Here is a 20,978-nt window from a genome sequence, read left to right on the forward strand (position 1 = left end):
AAAGTTTATAGTTTTGCTACATGTCCAGAAAATGAACATAAAAAAACACACACACAGTGGATACATCTTTTATTTCTCTGCTTCAAGTGTCACTAATGACACTTTTCAAAATGCACTTGAGATGCAAAGATTGTTGTTGTTTTCATACCTTTAAAGCAGCTTCTCTAAAAGACAAGACACAAAAAACTAAAAAATACAAAATATGCAAAATGGCCAAAAGACATGTTAGAGAAGTCACAAACACAAAGATATACAAATACATGTTAAAGAGATACAATGTAATGGAGCTCACAATCTATCTATGCATAGAAATGGTCTGTGAATAAAAGTGTTAAGCCAAAAGAATCCTTACACAATGAAGTTGGGGATGTTTAGTATCACACGTTTTGTACTAAAACTATCAAAGGGGTTTTTGGTCATGTAAAGTTCTCCACCTAACAGTGATATTTGTCCATGTGAGTATTTCTGTGTTTGTTTATCCCTGTATACCCCATCATGCCTTCCACCCGGGTCACGGAGTCATCCTTTGGCCTGAGCATCTAATAATAACCTCATGTCTCTGCTGCTATTTTGGGCCTGCGAAGCAGAGTGTGCGTATGTGCATGTTTGGTGGAGGGTAACAAGGCTGAAAAGACTTCCTCTGTCTGTCCATGTCTCTAGCTGGAGCTGGCTTAATCTGAATATCTGGACATAAACATAACTCAGATCTGGCACTGGAGTTTCTTACAGTTGTTCACTGGCAGGGTTTAAGACCCAGACGCACAAAAAAACTGTCCTTTTTCACTGGTTTAAGCAGAAAGGATTTTCCTGGAATTATACATTTGACTGTTGGGATTACGTTGGACTTCATATGTGTGACTCCTGGGGAATGTGGATTTTTGCTGCTTTTGCTGTTGCAAGACAACTATCATCATGTGAGAAGTGAATGAGAGAAGCAAGAATTAAGCAGACTTATCAAACTAACAGTTTTTGTTCACACTGACTGAAAGTAAGTGGGCTGACTGTTTATTTGATACCAGTAACTTTTCAGTAAGACACATCTGCTCAAGTCTGATCAGTGTTTTGCATTTATGTGCCATCAGGCAGGTGGTAAACTAGTAGTCAGGTAGACTGACAGAATAAATCATCTATTCATTCATTCTGCTGGGTAAGTTATTAGGTAGCAGTCTGTTCTGTCCTTTGTCCTTTGTTTCAAATTCCAACAGCATTGTACCTTTATGGGTTTGATAACTAGCTCTAATAATAGCGCTGGGAAATCAGTTATTAATGTGTTTTGTCATGTGATCCTCTCTTTGTCTTTTTTCTTTATACATGACTAAAAATTTTTATTTTACAATAGTTTATATACATTTGTTTGATTTCTGTTCATTTTGCTGAGACAATCCATGGAAACCTGATATCCATGCTGTTTAGTTGAAAGGTCACATTATATAAATCTTAACTTATTTTGCACAGAAACTCTTTTAGAACAGCTAAATACATCTGTACTGTAGACATTCCGGTTTTACACAGCTGATAGTCCTCATTCACTGTCAAATGATTTAACAAAGAGCTAAAGTTAAACAAATGGTTGGTGGAAATACCAGGACACTTCAATAATAATTTTTGGAAAAATATTTATTTACATTTGGAATCAGCCAGCCCAGCCATGATGTACATAGTTTAGCTTCCTAAACATCAGAATATGTTCCAAAGTTTTTGCAGAGCATACCTTTCATGAACTTTTGAGATTTGCATTTGTACAAGAACATTTTACATGTTATTTCTCAAATCCTGCATGACTTTTCACCTTCTGTCTACAATCCTCTGTTCTACTTTCTGTGTTTTTAAGGCTTACCAGCTAAAAATCCTAGTCTGCTTTAACTTGTTACACTCTGTTACCTGGACTATATAGAAAATGTAGGTGTGTAACCAACATAGTCTAGGAAGTGTTCCAAAGGTGTGCTGGAGAAGGGTTGCATCCAAAAGAAGGATGCAGGATGGCCGCTCTTGAGGACTGGACTTTAGCACGCCTGTACTAAGTCAAAACATTTTGTCTTCATGGTGTCTTGAGCTAAATTCATTCCAGATCAGTTTGCTGGTGTTTATTTGGAAGGTAATTAACTCATTATGTAGATTATTGTTCTCATAGAGCATTTTTTGTGTCTAGTCAGGTTATCATTGACTGGACAACATAATGAAAACTGCCAAATGCTGAATTCCTGGCCTCAAAACAGCATGAAATCAAACAAGATGACAGATGCAGCAGTCATAATGTACAATATGCACAATGTTCTTATGCAAAGTTACGCCTTCCAAAATCACTTCCATTATGAAAAGTGTTGAGAATTGTTCATCAGCTCTGATTTTGATTTTTATAATAATTTCAGATGACTTTTGATCCTCACATTAATCCTTAGATATCTACGTGGCTGTTTTTGATGTACAATACTAATGGATCACAACATTATACAGTGGGTGGTTCTGGAGTACACACGTCTGTTTTCTAGGACATGTCTATGGGTGTTTCCAGGAATTAATAAAAGCATCAAAACTTTATTTTTTTAATACATACCTGGGTCTTTTTTGTTGTTTCTTTTTGTTCTTTTTTGTGATTTTTGAATCCCAGTTTGCAGAACTAAAACACAGAGGGCAATGGGAAAAATACTAAATAGATTTAATCCACTAAGTCCTCAATTATTCTATTGCCAAGGAGTTCACAATTACTCTCACATAATGTAAGCAGAAGCAGCTCTGGTTAGGAAATAATAGATAACAAAGAGGTTTTTAGTTCATGTTTGAGATTTCATCAAACAAACAGCTATGATGTGACTACCAACAAGGCATTTCAAGCTGTTCTAGAGCAGTGTTTTCTTTGAGCTATGAGCCTATATTTAAACCCCTTTGTTGCTCAAAAAAGTACATCAGTCAGTAACCATCTCTTCATCCTTATAGTTCCCTTAAAACAGGAAAAGATGTCGAGGCCACCTTCCTCCCAGACCACTCCTCAGTTCTACCGGGTCAGCGAAAGAGATCTCACCGAGATTGAGCTTCATTCTGTGGACTCCATCAATGACCTCCACCGAACACACCCTGAACACAGCCACAAAGGTACACATACAATCCCAACACAGATGCAAACAATCCACAAACACTAACTGACTGGCCCCACTGTGTCTGATTTCAGGGATGAGGCCTCCTCGCCCTGCGTACATACCCTCTCCGAACGGGAACCTGTATACACATGACACAACATCTGTCAATCATATAAGCCACCCACCCAGCAGCAAATGGCAGAGTCGTCTGCAGGATATGTTGACACCAAGTTCATCGCGTGCCTACACCATGGGCTGTGCTATTATCACACTACTTCTGTTGACAGTGTTGCTCATCTTCTACTTCTTAGGTAGATAAGACTTTTGCTCTCCTAATAATATTTTTAGCACACAAATAAAAGGTTTTAAATACATTTCTTTACATTTAAGCCTGAAATCATGAGGCCAAGATGCTGCTTCCAAGCAAATCTTTATTTAACAATTTGCAGTTCATATTTGTGGACAAGTATTTTAATTAGAAGATAAACTTGTTATCTGTTGCTGTTTCTCTTCCAGTCCAGCAGGGCGGCGCCATCCGGATGCTGACAGAGGCAGTGAGGGAGAAGGAAGCTGCAGCCACAGAGTTATCGCTGCTGATCCAAGAACTTCAGGCTCTGAGACTAAACCTGACAGCCATGAGAGGAGGAAAATGAGGATGTGCACAGAAAACCAACACTGTGCACCTGCACACACACACACACACACAGCTCAAAAAGGGAATGACATTATTATAAGATTATGTAAAAGGTGTTTTGCCTTTTTTTTTTTTGTTTGTTTGTTTTTTTTTTTAACTTTTGTCCAAATCTTCTCTGAACATTATTTGTGTACACTTTGTCCTCCACCAGTGATTGTGTGAAAAGGACTGAATATAAATAATTTTGTTTTGGTCAGATTAAATGATGTGATTTGGTTTATAACATCATATTGTCTTACCACTGTCTAATTTAAAACATATTTATGGGACAATGTTTTTAGATGTACCATCTGAATTATATGACATAAAGTTGTGTAAACCATGAATGTGTTAAAAAGAGTAAAATTCAGAACTAAAGCCTGTTCCAGCAATTCTCTGTGGCAAAAACACCCTAATCGATAAAGCCATACATCCCTAAACACAAGTCTGAAAACTAGTACTATAACAATGTGATCTTAAGGTTGTAAATCAGCATTGTATAAAACAGGTTTAATTCTGTTTTGTAAATCACTGCATGGGCTCAGGAATGCTTCTAAAAACCATTAGTGTTACAGTTACATGTTACATTTTATTACTGTGTCCACAAATATAAGATATATAAAACTCTAAAACTAAGACTGACTAAAGCAAACTCTCCCAGTAGTGTGATGAATTAAAGGGGTGCATTAGCACATATGGCTAAGGTCACATTTTTAAAGACATCATCAACACTGACCATCATGTACAGGCTTTTTATGAAAGATCTTGTTTCAGCAAGATAATAGCTAATAACATTTTGCATGTATAACAAGACTATGTTCAATGACCTGATCTGCAAACATGTTACCATTAAATGACAAAAAGTAGAAAAATTAAATTAAATGATATATATATTAAATAAATAAAATATTATATATATCACATCTCTGGAACAAAGCACTATCTTCTTCATCTTCTAATAAAATTTATCTTTGTTTTTTCATTCATTCATTTAATTGCATTCATATAAACAAGCTTCTGTTCCAAAGCTTTTATTTATTGATCATTGGCATCATGTTCAAATGAGCACATAAAAATATAATTTCTCAGTTAATAATATATCAAATGTTTAAACTATTTCCAATTAAATGCAGGCATTAAACTATAGAGTCACACAGCATTTCACCCAGCATCCCTGGATGCTGACTGACAGCACCTGAACAGAAAGGTCAGGGTTAGTCATCCGTCTGTCTGCTCTCATCCTTCCTCTCATGACACTTCTGCCCAGTCCAGCCTGCGTAGCACAGACACATGAATTGTTTTTGGAAATATTTGCTGTTGGTGGAGTCATTCATTTCAGAAGGGTCAGAGATGTGAGCAGAAGCTGAGGACAGCCTCCAACCAGAGCCAGGGTGTCGCCTGGTGCAGCGCCCGTTGCCATGGCAAAGCTGGAGGCTGCAGCTCTGCGTGCCAGACCTCAGAGACTGAACGAAGGGACCCAAAACATTGTGGATGTAATCTTTGAGGAGGATGCACTGTTGCTGGGAGGTGGGAAAACAAGAGGGGTTACACACAGACACACAAACACACAGACAATGATAACTTTTCTCACTTACCTTGGATTTGCTAAATTTAGTTTCTCCCCACAGCACAACTCCAGCTGCACCAAGTGATGCACTCTCCCCAAGAGTGTGCTCCAGGTCTGTCTGCACACACACACACACACACACACACACACACACACACACACACACACACACACACACACACACACACACACACACTTTAGGTCATGCAACATGCACATTTAGAGTTAATTTGAATGTGTTGATGAGCTGCTACCTTATTAAGAAAGTTGAGCGTGTGTGTGAATGCCAGCCTGGCATAAGGAAGGACAGGTGTGGCGTGACTGGTGTTGTTGCCATGACGCCAAAGTGATGCCACCCTCAAAGCCTCCAGAAGTCTATGTCTGAGAGTAGAAGGTAGAATGGTGCTTCAGTATTCACTCTAAATGTGTTTGTATCTTTTATTGGGCGAAAGTTATGGTTGGACATGCTTATGACCGAGGCCACATAAAATGGGTGACTGTATTTTTATGTTACTGTTTGTACCTGATCATCAGAGCTGCATCAGCTGACCCTGCCAGCCTCTGTGGTAAGTAGATGCTGGGATAGAGCGCAGTGGACTTAAACCAGAGCCAGGACAGTAGGTCATTCTGCTGTCTGGTACCCTTGTGGCAACGTCCTGTGTAGGTTTTATCTGATCACACACATAAAAGCTTTTAAAACAACTTTTATCAGACTTTATAGTCTTTGTTTGTTTTAGTGACCAACATTATTCCATTATGTATTTCATAAACTACATAACATACACTGAAACAATGTAAATAAGAAGAAGTGGACCAATTTGCTGAGCAACCAGCTGATATTTGCTCTACCTGTCTTTCTCTTGTGTTTATTAAAGCAGGAGGGGAAGCCGTAAAACCCCCAGAATCCTTTGGGCCAATGTTTGACCCCCAGCTGCAGCGTCTCCTCCATATACCTCTTAGCGCTTTCCTCAAACTTTTGCTTCGCCAACACTTTCACAGCCTTCTCCAACAAATCCGGTTTCTCCTGTCTCACCAGTTGCTTGGAAAGCCTCCGGTACTCCATCTTGGATCCAAAGTTACTCTCCCACAGCGGCTGCCACTCCTCCCAGTCGATGACTGCCAAACCAGAAAAACTGGGACGCAAAAAGACAGACAGCTGCCTCTCCGTGAGGGAAAGGTGAGCAGCAAGGTCCCCGAGCTGAGGGATTCCTCCATTCACCCTCCTACCATCGTGGGAGAGGTACGGATATTCTCCCAGGCGGTCTCGATAGAAGATGGTCATTTTCTGGAAAATGAAAACATTTAGTCATATAAAAAATAATTTACCAATCCTTTCTTTCGGTTTATTGTTTGGTTACTACTCATGCATCCTCATCTAAAGTCTAAATCCTTTCAAATTAAATTAAATATACACTACCGTTCAAAAGTTTGGGGTCACTTTGCCATGGGACCCCAAACTTTTGAACGGTAGTGTAAGTAAAAAGCTTTTGAGATGGATGCAGAATTAAAACAATTTCTATCAGTTCAACAATCATGTGATATATACTCACATTAGGAATTAATATAAGTATACAGAAACATTGTGGTGTTCCTGAGTCATTAAATCACCTGTCCCTGGAAGTGATGCTTATGGTTCTCCACAATATCAAAGTCCTCCAGGTCCAGCTGGATGTTGTGCCGTTTCTGACAGTTTTCTGTGGGCATGTTCCACACCACGATGAAGGGCCGGTCCTGCAGGATGGGACCTGCTGCAGCCAAGGGGGTATTGACGAAGACACTTGGATGGGTGGGCCCCGTCAGGAAGGTGCAGCATAATGGAGAGATGAGGAGGAGAAGGAGATGAGACAGCACCATGGCTGCTCACACAATGACGTGTCCTTCCTGAGAAGAGAGAGAAATCATCTTCAATGATTTTCAGACAGTATAAAGAATAAAAGTAGTGCACACAAAAGATTGTGTTCATTACTAGCAACTGTTTAAACATGTAGGAAGCGTCTCACACACCAAACGGATATAAATTCCACTTTATAAATCAATGTTTATGCCCAATGTCGGAAAACCTAATGATAATTTCAGAGACAACAAGCTGACAACCGAAGATCTTTAAATCTTCAGCACTTTGGGACATTATTAAGAAATTTTACCACGTGAGAAAAGTGAAGATGCTAGAAATGATCTCAAATCCTAGTCCTGGAGGACTGTTTAGCAGGTTTTACATCTCCCCCCGCTTCCACACACCTGCCTGAAATGAATAAATCATTGTGAAAAACTTGACAAAAAGCTATTTTATTTTATTTTAATCATGTGTGTTGGAGATGTGAAGCATCTAAAACCTGCAGGACAGTGGCCCTTAAGTTTGAGATCCCCAAGACTATAAAATTTTCCCATTTAAGCCACAGTGATTTGGGGATAATTTTCCATACAGTGGAATCCTTGAGGGAGTGATAGCCTAGTGGTTACATCTAGAGGTGGGCTTGGGTTTGGAGAACCTGGGTTTAAGTCCCTGGGCTGGCAACTAAGGTAATGACCCCCAACTCCTCCCTGGGCGCTGGAATCTGGCAGCCCACTGCTCCTAGCAACTAGGATGGGTTAAATAATAAAGTATAAAACCCTGTGGAAACCAAAGTAATGCAGCCGTTTGCTTACAGGGGATCAAATGATTTTCATGAAGAACGTTCTACCTACAGTAAACATGGCCGAGGTTCTATCATGCTGTGGCAGATTCCACTGAAGGTTAAGGTAGTGATGAGGGATAGGGTCAGTGGAATAAGATTATCTTTATTAGCTGATCAATATCAGAAAACAAGGGATGGGGAGAAGATATTGCATGGTCTCTTTTTCTCTTTCAGGACCTTTACATAGCAGACATGCAAGAACATTTAGATTCTGCAATCAGATTTAATTTAAGGTGGCCGATAATTGTGGATATTATATTCTTTACTTAAATGATTTAAGTTAAATAAACTTAGATTGATTTAAGTTAAATCAAAACCCCTTCTACAGCAATTTCGCTCTGGGATTAAATAAGCAATTTTTTTTAGTTCATTTTGCCTTTTTGTTTTGTTTTATAAATTTTATAAAATGAAAATATTCATATTATAACACATAAATTAAAATGTAAATACATGCTTATTGTAAAAGCCGTTTTCTAATGATTAAAATTCCTGAAAGGTGATGCAAAAATAAAGACAAATCAAAGGAATATCTTATCAAACTCTTTATTTCCATAATCTTTTCATAACTATTTAATAAGGTGTCAGTTTTCTGGTAGTTCAACAAGGCACATTGAAGGTAACGTTATATTTTGTTGTTATTTTGTCCCGTTTTGTGGTCATTTAACATGTCTGTCGATATAAAATCCATTAGGAGTTCCTGAACTGTTGTGTAATCCCATATTCAAAAAGGACCTTGTGCCCTTTTTTCTTCTCAGTTTCTTGTTTCTGGAGGTTTTTTGGTTCATCCACGTCTTTGTAGTAGTTTGTCTGTCGCTCTGGTTGTTTTTCCAGTATTTTTGTACCTCTTTGCAGAGGTTGCACATCATGTCTAGTAGCGTTTTGAAGGTAGAGCCAATATGCACTTAATTGGTTTGCTATTTCCTCCATCACTTTTTTTCCCCCAGTGAACGCATGCTTATATGCATGTGTGTTCATTTCTTTCTGGTTTTGTGTGGATTAGTGTGGGTGAAGGCACTGCTGTTCATCAAATGTCCTTGTGCATCCAAAAAATGGGAACACCTTTAGCATCTCTGTAGGGAGTTTCAGTCAGAGTCTGAACTACAAGCTGCCCTGCAGACTGTGGTGGAGGAGGAGGAGGAGGAGGAAGAGGGACAGAGGGGGGAGGTGGTGAAGGAGGTATTGGAGGACAAGGTGGTGGTGGAAGAGGAAGGATGGAAGTAGGAGATGGAGGAGGTAAACTGAAAGGTGGAGATGACCCTCCTTTTGCTGTGTTTTCCTGTGATGTAAATGCTTGTTTTTGCCTGCTCATCTCTTCAGGTGGGACTCTAGAGAGCCTAATGAGCATCTCCATGGGAACAAACGCCATCACAGCACCTGAGCTCTGCACTGGCGTGGACAGCACGTAGCCAAGGTGGGCGTAGAAGTGCTGCTTATCGTGGGTGGTCAGGCACAGACGCTTGAAGCCTCTGCGTTTTGCGTACCGCTCAGTCTCCTCCATCAGACTCCGACCATAGCCCTTCCCCCGCTCCTCTCTGGACACAACTACTGACTCGATGAACAGGCTGCTGCTGTGACCTATGACCCGGGATAGCCGGGCATGCCCAAGTAGCCTCTCTGTCCCTCTGTGACCCTGCAGGAGAACAAGGCAGACAGGAAACTCTGAACAGGATTTCTGGAGGGCGTGGACCCGGGCAGCTTGGCTTCTCTGCCACTCAGAGTTGACCAGGTCAGCGCAGGGAACCAGCAGGTCTGGACGCTGGTGGATTGGAACCACACGGATCCTCTCTGGTTGCTCAGAGTCTGTGTGTGGCTTCTCTTCGACTTCACCATCCAGTGTTGAGACCTTTTCCATGTGTTTTGTCTGACAGTCTGGAGTTGGGACCGGATCAACATACAGCTCATCTCTGCTGTCCAATTTGGAATTTGAGGGTTTTATGGGCTCAGACCTGTGATGATCAGGGTTTAAGTCAGTCTTTATTCAACTTCTACAACTTCTGAGCATACAATCCCTCAATTTTTATGATCAACATGATGACACAATTCTGCACAATGAGTAATCGTGTAGATGTGTAATCCTGCCACCCCCTTACAGTCACCTAGATCTGTATCTGCTATAAAAGGAGACACTTACAGGAGGCTAAAACTAGAGCGTTGATTTCCTTCTAATCGCTAAGCTTTTACATTTTAACCTTCACTTTTTATCTCTAGAGTTTCTCTTGCAGGAGTGGTAGCCTAATGGTTTCAGAGGTGGGCCTGGATTTAAGTCCCCAGTATGTAACCCCCAGATACTGAATCATGGCAGCCCACTGCTTTCTAGACATGGGTAAAATGTTTAGATATGCCAATCAGGCTTAATGTAGTAAAAATTATTAATCATTATTAAATAAGAATCTGCAGAGAGATGTGGCAAACTTCTCATCTTTGTCCAAAATACTGCATGACGTTCTAACATTAGTGAAACAATCAAAACTACACACCTCCTCCTTAACCGTCATGTTCACTTCAAATTCTCTACCATCAGTCTGTTATGGCAGCTCAACATGACTGTAACTATCTTTAGTGCTACAACTTTCTGTGTTCAGTATAATATAAATGGTCTGGCCTGTATGTAAATCAACATTTTTCCAGCACTAAGTTTGTTTTTTCAGTTTAATTTATTTTTATGGCTTTTGAAATATTTTGAAATATTTGCCCCACTTGTCTACAGATAGTAGACAGAGAAATGTGCTAAAAAAACGTGATGGTTGCACAAAAGAAACGCTTCTTTTTCATTTTTTGTGCCTACTGTGTAATTATAGCATATGGCTGAGGATAAAAAGGTGTCTGATTCAGATATAAAAGCTGTAATTTGCTGTATATTCCGCCTGTAATTCTGGCAGAACCTGCTGACAGCTGCATCATGTTATTTTGAGCTGAACCTAAACATATTTAATTTGTGCCCAGCATGAGTAAAATGAAGACAACAGTGACAATGAACTTAATAAATGCATATTGAGTGCATCAATAGACTTTTGAATTGTTCATTTAAAGATGTTTATTTCAACTGAAATCCCTCACAGTTAATATGATGACTCCCAAAGAGCAAATACAGACATATTACATGATTTATAAAATCTTTTTAGCCTTGATCTTTGTCAAAATGCTGTTCAGCTGATGTCTAGTGACTTTTTTTTCTTTGTAGTTTCTCACTTAAAATGCTGTTATCATTCTTAATGGGGAAGTAGTATTACACAGCTAGCCACACAGTTGCTTAAAAAAGTTGAGCTGTTTCTCAGTAAGTGCACCCTTCATCCTCAAATTATACTGAATTTAGCTGGGTTGTATTTTCTTGCTAACTAGCTTTTATATTAACATAAAAGTTTTTTTTTCAGAATTTAAGACAATATAAAGCCTACCGGAGCCTCATTTTCTCATTTGCTAGTGGACCATAACTGAACAAAGGCATGCTGTTAAGGCTGATGTTACCATGCAATGCTAGGGCACCTAAAACTGTTGCAAAAGGATCCGCACAGGTTACTAGGCATTAAAGAAAGAAAACGACAGAAATGAGCGAGTCAGAAAACTGTGAAGAAAAGTCGATTTGCAAGAAGATGAAAATGACATAAAGGTCTAAAGGGCCTTGAATAAAGAATTAAAATAACAAATACATGACAAACAATTCTGACTCACCAGCAGGGAGAGAATAGATGACTGTGTAAGCTGACTGTGTAACAGTTATGAACTTGTCATACACTACACCACGCAAAGTCCTGCAACAGGAAACTGGGAGTTGACTGACGGTTACAGAGATAATGAAGAAATGCACTTCACTAATGTGACACTTTGCATATAACTTGTTCCTTTTTGTTTGTTTTTTTTTCCTCAGAATGCTTCAGTGTGGACAAAGATCTTTTTAAACCACTTTTGTCTAATTTTTCCTATTTCATAGTGTCTGTATCGCCACTCCTAACCTCAATATTTTCACATTATTTTCCTATCTTTCTTCCGTTGTTGGCATTGTTCTAATACAGTTCATAACGTCACATCTTTTGCAGAAGCCCAATCCCCCCCACCTCCCTTCCAGCTAAAAATGACTGAATGAATAAATAAATGAATAAATAAGTAAATAAGAAGTAGTACAGTTGAGTACAATGAAAAAAAAAAAAAAAAAAACATTTGTGACATCATAGAATATGTGTGATGTCCAACACGCTCCATTCATGTGAAGCATCTGTGGGCAGAGAGTATTGTTTGGAAACAAATACTGAGTTCTATCCAAAACATTTACTAGAATTTGCACTGACTGCTCAGGTTTATCCTTTTTTATCTGTATTTTTCCTATACTTTTTTAATCTTGTATAGTATATTTCAAATAGGTACATATTTTGATTGTTTGTCATTCTTATATATTGTGAAATTTTTTAAGATATTGTGAGAACGAGCCAGTCTTTTGAATGGCTCTTTGAAAGGAACGGCTCCTCAAGATCCGGCTCCCTTCAAAGAGCTATAAATCCCATCTCTAATTCCCGCCCATTTAATTGATTTATTAGAAATAAAATGAAGGATGTGCCTGGTCAAATATTCCTGCATGGAATCGTTTAATAAAGTAAGTAGGTATCTTTCTGAGTTCTTTTAGACAATTTAGAAAGCCCCACGTTAGCAGGGCATCAAAAAATTAGGTTATACTCTTGTTGTTCCTCTCCACGGAAATCTTTAGTAAAAGGCGAAAGATTTATACGATCTGAAGAGAAACAAGAGTTGTCTGATTTTAACCAACTAGAGGGTCCTTCTTAGATCTCCGTCATAGCGTCCTCTGTTACGGTTCCGTGTCACAGCCCTACTTCAATTTTTACGTGAACTTCATAAATTACACAGTTTTGGTTTTAATTTCCAAACAACTAATATTAAAATTCAAGTAACTGTTTTAGTAAAATAGTTTAAAATCGAATAAATGTTAACGTCCTCACGATCGCTATGCATTGTGGGAACCGGGTGACCACAGCCACGCCCTTTACTTTTGAGTATTAATTATTTTAAAAATAACTAAATGAACAAATAAAACATCCTTAAATTTGAAATAATCTAAATATCTTTAGAAACAGTGACCAAATTAAAACCAATTTTGAATGCAAATTTGAAAAAGAAGAGAAAGAAACAGTTCTACACGAAGCACTCATGCGCACTAGACATCAAGGAAGCGACACCGATAAAAAGCTGATCCTATCCTTGGCTAGAATAGTTCCTCTGACTGTATATATTCAGATTAGTGCATTTCAAATATTTCTAATATCTTTTATTATGTTTAAACGCCCTCGTTTGGCCTTAAACAACAACAACGTTTACTCTACGCAGAAATTACAATGAAGACAAGGAATCTTGTTGATCCACAATGTGTGCAATGCACTCTAGGTAAACTTAAATTGGTTGTAATATTACATTATCCTATATTCACGGGACGTATTTACTACTTAGTATTATAAGGTAATGGAGGGAGGTCAAGTATAACCCCGCGGACTGCAATGTTTTTTAGATGGTAAATAAATGAGTTTTTAAGCAGTGGCATTTTAGTATTAATTTGTGTGTGTGCGAGGGGGAAAATAGTAATGATGTAATCGGGTAGTAATAGTAATGAGAAAGTAATGATTTCTAAATAAATATATCTGCCATTTACACCGTTATGATCTCGACCTGCTATATTTAGGATTCTGCTAAAGGCAGAAAATCATTATATTAGACAGACAATAGTTGTTATACACACTGATTTGATTATTTCTGGCTTTCTTTGCTTCCACGTCCATATAAGGCAATAGTACAAATATTAGCAGCTGCATGCGTCTCAGATTGTTTGCTCATCCTTTGCTTTAAACGCTGCATTCAGAGCAGAGGTATCGATAAGAAAAAAGGAGATGACACTTGTTTAACAACCATTTTACAGAACTATTCCATAACTATAGTGTTACCTACATTGTTAGTCTGGCGGTTAGACACCGGCGCTCGTCCTCTTGTGAAAGCCCCGGGTTTTATTTACAACTGATCTGCGGTCAGCGCCAACTTCTCGCCGCACATTTTGAACAGCTGATAACAGCTCACGGTATCTGATCTAGTTACAGTTTTTAACCGTCAAACACGGATAGGTTTGCAATGGGAGGAAATGTGGCTGGCGATCTATTCTTACGTGATCTCCTGACTGCCCTCCTGCGGATGGGAGTGGTATTACATTATACAATCGCCACTTGAGAACACATTAAAATAACTTTGAACAGCAGTTCTGCCATACTGCATGTAAAATGAAGTGAAATTGGTTATGAACAAAAGTGTCCTTAACAGAATGTGGTTTGTTGGATACATCTTTGCTTTTTCAACTATTCCTGAAAATTAATCAGTATTGGGCATAACAATTATTGACTTTCAGATAGTCTGGCTACAACACTCATATATAAGACCACTTTATTTCCTTACTGTGGCTTCTTCTGGTGTATCCAGATAGGTCAGGATATCCCCCAGTGATGAGAGGACATGTAGGAGGAAACCTGGAGTATTTATCCATGATAACATTCCCTTAAATGTAAATAAAACTTAAAAAACAGAAAAAAAAAGTGAATTTATTAAGATCAGAAAACACTCCATTTACATTTCCGTTAGTGGCTCATCTACTGAAATTGTTCATCTTTTTTTTTTTTATTATTATTATTTATTTTTTTTTTACACTTTTTAAACCACCACATGAGGACACTGTCGAGACTTAGGCATATATCCTGGCACAAGAACTAGTGTGCTGCATTTTGGGTCCACCATAAATTAAATCATTGTACATGTTTATGCTGGTCTGCAGTGTAATCAAATAGGAGCAGAGTAGAGTTTTGATGCATGCAGCATAAAATGACTATGTGTATACAATTTTGAGAAAAATGTCAGAGGATGAATGCAAAGCCAAGAAAACGTGTACTGTAAGATTTGTCTATATGCAGGAGCGCACAGCTCAATATTCAAATCACTCACAAAGGCACACATTGCTTACAAAACACAAACTATTTATTTTGAATGGAAATTATTAAAAACAAAAAATAGGCAAGACTTTTACCAAAATGTTCACTTTATTTTAACTTTTTCTTAAATCCAGGATAACTCATTCAAGGATAATCAAGGAGAATTAAGCACTAATATGTTTATTAGATTTTTTTTTCTGTTTTTACATTTTATAAGAGATGGATGGTGAATTTAATCAAGAACTGGTCAAAGTAAAACAAAAAAGAAATGAATATATAATAACAATACATTAATAATTAATTCAGTACAATGAAGCGTGGCGTCAATGACATAACAATGGCCCAGAAAATGTAGGGTTATTGTTTTTAAACTGCTTCCTCTGTGGTACTGCAATAATCACCAGCACTAACTGAACTCAACCAACAACTTTACAGGAAGAAAATGGCGTGCGCTCACAAAGTTCTGCACCCCAGCTTCCCAAAGAGGAAACACTTTTTTATTTAAATAATATTTTTATCAAAGCTTCTGTTTTTATCTTCATAAAATGTTTCTAAAACTTATGTTTTCTTTAAATTTCCTGTTTTGTTTTTTTTATTATTGTTTTTTTTTTTTTGTCTCCACTGTGTGTTTTGCAAGTGTGGTTGTGTTTTTAAGCATCTGTACCTATAACTGTGTGTGTGCCTTTATGTTGATGTGTCCTTGGCTGAGGCCTTGAACAACTCTGAGTTGTTCAAGTGCTCACATGAATGTAAAGCCTGCACACATGAAGTATGAGGATGTGTTTTCAAATGTGTGTATGGAGTGTGTGCGTACTTGATGTCCTTGCACTGCTTTACCTGTATTAAGGTCACCACAGCAGAGACATTCATACTGAGAGGTTGAAGCTGGCTCAAGCTATGAGGCATGTGGCCTTTAGCCGGCTGTGAGTGTGTGTGTATCTAACCAAAGTCAGATTATCAAGGAATTTGTTGAGCTAGTATGTGCTCCAGAGCGAGCAGACTAAGTGAGGTGTGCAACTCTGTGCCTACCATAGGTGACTGTGTGTGCATATGTGTGAGAGGGTAAGTGTGTTCAAACTCTGACGATTTATGTACCTGCAGGTGAGCCAAGTACACGTTCCTGTGCTTTTGCACCATCTGTGTAATGCTTATGAGACCTTATAACCACTGCATGATGTGGGAGAGGACATATGTCTGTCTGTGTATACGTTTGCTTGTGTGTGTGTGTGTGTGTGTGTGGAAAAAGAAGGCACGGAGGGTGGTGTGGGAGGCTCAGTCTCTCAGGTCCATGCTGGAGCCGAACAGAGCCACCAGCTGCTCCTCATAGTGGGCGATGTTCCTCTTCATGATCTCCTTACAGGAGCCCAGGAGGCGCTCGAATGCCTGCACATCTATTACTGCAGAGACATGTTAAACAAGATTTATTTTAGTCTCTCAGGTATTAAAATTGTTACAGATCCAAACAGTCACCTGTGATGTCTCACATATGGTTCACTGCATTAAACTCACCTCATGTTTTCTAGTTCTTCTCAACAGACTTTCATAGAAAATAAAAACCTAATTAAAATTTCTGGCCCTTTAAGAATTCTAAAGCTTTACTCAAATGACTTTTTTTGGTTATGAATTTATAAGTGTTGCCCCAGAGCCAGAATGAATAATTTTCATTATAATTCCAGCTGCCGTCATGTACTCATTTTTCCCTAAACTGGGATGAAATGTATACTTTACATCTGCGATGATAATGGTGATAGATTTCAGAAAAGAGCCATTTTTTTGGCCAAATGGACTACATTACTGTTTACATTATGTTTGAAAGTGTTCCTAATACTTAGCCTCTCATTCACATGGCTTAACCTGGGATGGCTGAGCTGAGTTGACATGGAGTGACCCACATAAGACTACTCTGTCATTCTTTATATGGTCGAAGATTCCACAATCCCAGAGGATGCATAATTCAGTGCTGGGAAGGTGCTAAGACACATGTTTTTTTCCCCCAAGAGTCTTTACAACATTAATGGAGCAATATTGATGGGTTGGGAGGACATGTATAGATCAGAAGGATTAAGATGGACCAAGCCAGAAAAACTGAGCTCAGTTTAGAGCCATACTGGAATACAAAGACCTCTTTCAGAATAAGAAATTAGAAATAACTATTTACTATCTGCTTCAGATTCAGGAGAGAATAAATGTTCGAGAAGTCCCAAAGGGACCTAAAGGGAGATAGTAAATCTTGCTTGTTTGTGAGAATGATGGGGGTTTAACTGTCTCTGCTGCTACAGTATGCCTGAATGGCATCCTCTCTGCAGGAAAACTGTGTGAATGATTCTGCATAATACTGAGGACAATAGGAGAACAGCACAAGGCCAACAGATATGACATGTACAAACACAAACAAACCTTTATGATTAAATTAGTGCTGGGCAACGATTAAAATTTTTAATCGCAATTAATCGCATGACATGCTGCGATTAATTGCATTGTTATGCGCAAAATGACTCTGTCCTTTAAAAGAAGGCCTATGGCTTTATAAAGAAAATGCAGTAAATTTTGGTTTACAAACACAACATCAGGGGTCTCCAAAGTGCGGCTCTGGAGCTGCTAGTGGCTCTCTGGACCTTCCACAATGCCTCTAAATATGTGGCTAAAATATTTTTTTAAAATCTATCTATCCTGTCTTTAGGTTGGAAACCAGGGACTTTTTTTTTTTTTTTACATCATTTTCCACAAATATCTACATCCCTGAGAGGAAAGTCTGTTTATCCTCTTTTTATAAAGGTTTTATGTTTTTCTTTATTTTAAAACCTAAAAATGGAAATAAAAATGTGGTTCTTCAAAAATAACAAATATCCTATGGTGGCTCTTCATTAAAAATATATATTAAGGTGCCTTTTTGAAAAGTCTTGTAACATTTGCAGCTCTAAAGTAGTTTTATTTAGCTGGCTGAGGGAAAAATGGCTCTTTGGATTGGAAAGGCTGCAGACCCCTGCACTAAACACATAAACAGGTTTAGCAGCAGTTTTCTCTTTAAACAGCAACAGTTAAAATATTTCTTCATATACATTTATAAAATCAAATATTTATGAGAAAGAAGGATGAAATGTTCAGGATTTACTAACTAAAAGGTAAAAAAAAAACAGCAGGATGAATTTAAAGCTGTGAAGCTGCTTCCTTCTAAACACAGAAGGAACAATATGTGATGAATATCAGCATCAGGTGAACAGACAGAAAGCAGGATTAGAATCTCACAGCTTCTAGATGGTGAGGAGAGAGAAATATTCACAGTATGCACAATAACTTCCATCCATGCAACTTCAGTGTTTCATTATCCAGATTTGTGGCCCATAAATTCTCTAAACTTTCATTTTTAGCTTGACTGCACCTGCAGCTTCTGCTACCGGGAGTTAAGGGTTAACATCTCGTTTCCGGGTGTAGCGTCAGGTCTGTAGATGTAACTATAAACATGTGTGGTATCCACAGAAAGTCCAGAATCTCAGCTACCAGCTCAGTAAAACCATTTCTATCACCAACACACACAGTTAAGACAACAAATAATTCAAAGACCTAAAGTCCAAAAAACATGTAAAAACAGATGATGTCTCCCTATGAACACGAGCCAACGACTCCTCTACTGAAAGCTCACATCTCACAGATTCCACAGCTGCAAGTTTCATCTCGCTATGACCAAGATTCACCGAACCAGAGGCAGAAGAAGACCCGATTTATGCTTTACGCTTGTAAAAGTCAGAAAGCATGTCTTACCTTTGCTGTCTTGCCTAAATTAAAACTGCATTTTAAAAAAAAAAAAAAAAAATTATTAAAAGTTTCTCATTGTCTTTCGGGAGCAGTTTCCCTACCAAAAATCACGATGTTCTGCCATCTGCATGGGTTTAAGAGAAACGTCGGTTCTTCTTCTTCTTTCTTAAGTTCCAGACAGAAAACGTCTCTTTATTTTAATAAACCCGCTCTCTCCTGATTACATCAGATGCACCGCTGCAGCAGGGAAGGGAGACATGGACGCCACGTGTCTGTCATCAAAGCCAGCGGCCAGCAAAAAACCCCTAAAAAACCCTTAACCCGATTAAAAAAATTAACAGCGCTAATTAAGCGTTGCGTTTATGCGCGATTAACGCGTTGAGGTGCCCAGCACTAGATTAAATAAATAAAAGCTTTACCTGGCGATTTAAACAAACCAGAGCAGAGGTGTCAGGAGAACAACCACAGCGATTAAAATCTTGTTCATTTTTAAAGGTGAAGAGCTGCTCATCCACCGTGGAGCCTAAATGAGCGATCCTGCTTTCAAGATAAAAATCATTGTAAAAAAGCCTACAACAAAAACTAAAGGTGACGGCGAATGAGTCGAACACCAATCAAGAAGTAACCACAGCTCAAATGCCACTTGATATTTGAGGATATCAATTTCATTTAACCATTTTCAAGGCTTTCATGACAGCTAAAATGGATTCTAAACAGAATGTGTTGAGCAGTCTATAACTCAAACTTCAGCTCTGATTATTGCCTCTCCCGACATTGTTGGAAAGACATCCGAATGCACGGTTACTTTCCTTGCCTGTATTTATTAGCAATGAGCTAATTTGTGTTTAATGTGAATCCAAGTGTATTGTGTCTCACCCAAACACTTGACATCTCCCACTGCGTAGGCTGAGGCAGCCCGGGGCTTGTTGGTGACCAAGGCCAGCTCTCCAAAGTACTGACCCCTGCTACAGCGTGTTATCTCCACCTCCGCATTATCTGCATGGCCGGCCTTCGTCTGTAGGGAAGGAGCAGGGCAGAGAATAGGATTAAAGGTTAGGAGCCCCTGAGAGCTTCCTGTTCTCCCCTCAGCGAGAGCCACTCAGCAGCTGAGGAGACAATTGTGATTGTCGCTGTTGCTAGGTAAAACCAGGAAACACTTTTCCACACTGGTGGATCTTAATGGCTTGTGTGGGTTGTAATTGTCCAAATTTGCTTAACAGAAACTAGCTGGCAGGCAATAATATTCAGAGCCTGCTCTCGAATCAATAAAAAATGTTTGCATTGTTCATCGGTATCAGAGTGGCTGTGAGTTAAAATATACAGCAGTAGAAAATCAGATGAAGAACTTACTTTACTCTTCATCATGATCTTGACCTCTCCAGATTCTACAATGTAGAAGCAGTCAGCTTTGTCTCCCTGAGGATATAGAAAACAAACACTTAAATACAATGGAAATCTACTTATGTCTTATGCAAATAGAAACTTGAAAAAACACTCACCTGTGTGATGATGCGCTCGCCATCGGAGAACTGCTTCATTCCTAATACATCCACTATTTTCATTCTCTCTGTTGCCTGGACAGAGAAAAACAAGAAAAAGGAGGGAAAGAAACACAGAGAAAACTGAAACTGTGGGAGCAGTGCAGGTTGTTAATATAATAACTCATGCTGATTCTGGCCACGTAAACTCTTTCTTTAGTCCTACTAGCCTTCATGTTCTGGTTGTTCAGTTTGTGATAAACAAACCCATAAAAATTAACAATCAACATCTAAGTTTGGTTACAGAACTACAGAGATTTCTTGAAAATGAGAGAAAAGTCATTTTAGATTTATTAAGCTGATCCTGTGTTTTGATTTGTAAAATTTAAACAGAAACTCACAAGTAATCACCATAGAGTTTGAGAGGTGTTACACAGCTGATCCAAAACCTAAACTCACCTCCAGTGTTTTAAGTAAGGGCACAGACTCAATGAAAGACTCATACATCCTCCTCTTCTTGGCATTGTTCTTTACAATGAGCCTACGAAAAGTAGCACGGTCCTATGGACAAAATAAAACAAAACAAAACAAAAAGATCAAGTAATCAAATACATCCTAAAGGGAGGCTTCCATGGTAGTCTTCAAAGTTTGGCCACAGGGAGGCGCTGCAGCAGCACAAAGCATCAGAGCAGAGCACTGGCTCCATTCATGGATTACAGGACTTCATTCTTAACATGTCTGAGCATGGCAGCTCACTTCCCTCAGTTTGGTGAAAGAAACGCTTCTCCCCCCC

The 20,978-nt window shown here is 38.7% G+C and overlaps 3 protein-coding genes and 1 non-coding gene across 8 annotated transcripts in view; 1 reads left to right on the forward strand and 3 right to left on the reverse strand.

Moving 5' to 3' along the window:
- The first annotated feature begins 635 nt into the window (after positions 1-635).
- Positions 636-3,727, forward strand: si:dkey-20d21.12 (uncharacterized protein LOC556245 homolog). 3 transcript variants are annotated; one of them, XM_042004937.1, is made up of 4 exons: positions 636-988; positions 2,935-3,090; positions 3,167-3,385; positions 3,591-3,727. In XM_042004937.1, exons 2-4 carry the CDS (start codon positions 2,955-2,957, stop codon positions 3,725-3,727), a joined length of 492 nt encoding a protein of 163 aa, XP_041860871.1. In that variant the 5' UTR covers positions 636-988; positions 2,935-2,954. The 3 variants fall into 3 exon arrangements, with proteins under 3 accessions (XP_041860871.1, XP_041860872.1, XP_041860870.1); XM_042004938.1 differs by having other exon boundaries at positions 2,949-3,090; XM_042004936.1 differs by lacking the exon at positions 636-988 and having other exon boundaries at positions 2,713-3,090.
- hyal3 (hyaluronidase 3) lies at positions 3,571-14,138 on the reverse strand. 3 transcript variants are annotated; one of them, XM_042004932.1, is made up of 8 exons: positions 13,933-14,138; positions 6,923-7,195; positions 6,164-6,599; positions 5,838-5,985; positions 5,569-5,695; positions 5,343-5,432; positions 4,943-5,020; positions 3,571-3,700 (listed from the first exon to the last, which is right to left on the reverse strand). In XM_042004932.1, the coding sequence occupies exons 2-8, from the start codon at positions 7,166-7,168 to the stop codon at positions 3,695-3,697; spliced, it is 1,131 nt and encodes a 376-aa protein (XP_041860866.1). In that variant the 5' UTR covers positions 7,169-7,195; positions 13,933-14,138; the 3' UTR covers positions 3,571-3,694. The 3 variants fall into 3 exon arrangements, with proteins under 3 accessions (XP_041860866.1, XP_041860864.1, XP_041860865.1); XM_042004930.1 differs by lacking the exon at positions 3,571-3,700 and having other exon boundaries at positions 3,808-5,267; positions 13,933-14,134; XM_042004931.1 differs by lacking the exons at positions 3,571-3,700; positions 13,933-14,138 and adding an exon at positions 11,659-12,024 and having other exon boundaries at positions 3,808-5,267.
- On the reverse strand, positions 12,616-12,728 carry LOC121652424. The gene has a single exon (XR_006012610.1). It is a non-coding gene; the product is annotated as a U5 spliceosomal RNA (small nuclear RNA).
- Positions 14,139-15,517: 1,379 nt separating the features above from the next.
- The window catches only part of prkar2aa (protein kinase, cAMP-dependent, regulatory, type II, alpha A), a 47,160-nt gene continuing 41,699 nt past the window's right edge, over positions 15,518-20,978 (reverse strand). The window contains exons 7-11 of the mRNA XM_042004933.1: positions 20,645-20,746; positions 20,207-20,281; positions 20,058-20,123; positions 19,584-19,722; positions 15,518-16,351 (exon numbers count right to left, since the gene is read on the reverse strand). Of these exons, the coding sequence (XP_041860867.1) occupies positions 16,227-16,351; positions 19,584-19,722; positions 20,058-20,123; positions 20,207-20,281; positions 20,645-20,746 (507 nt within the window). The 3' untranslated portion in view covers positions 15,518-16,226. The remainder of the gene's footprint in view (positions 16,352-19,583; positions 19,723-20,057; positions 20,124-20,206; positions 20,282-20,644; positions 20,747-20,978) is intronic.

The sequence above is a fragment of the Melanotaenia boesemani genome, chromosome 13 (genome assembly GCF_017639745.1).
Source record: "Melanotaenia boesemani isolate fMelBoe1 chromosome 13, fMelBoe1.pri, whole genome shotgun sequence".
NCBI classification, from domain to species: Eukaryota; Metazoa; Chordata; class Actinopteri; order Atheriniformes; family Melanotaeniidae; genus Melanotaenia; species Melanotaenia boesemani.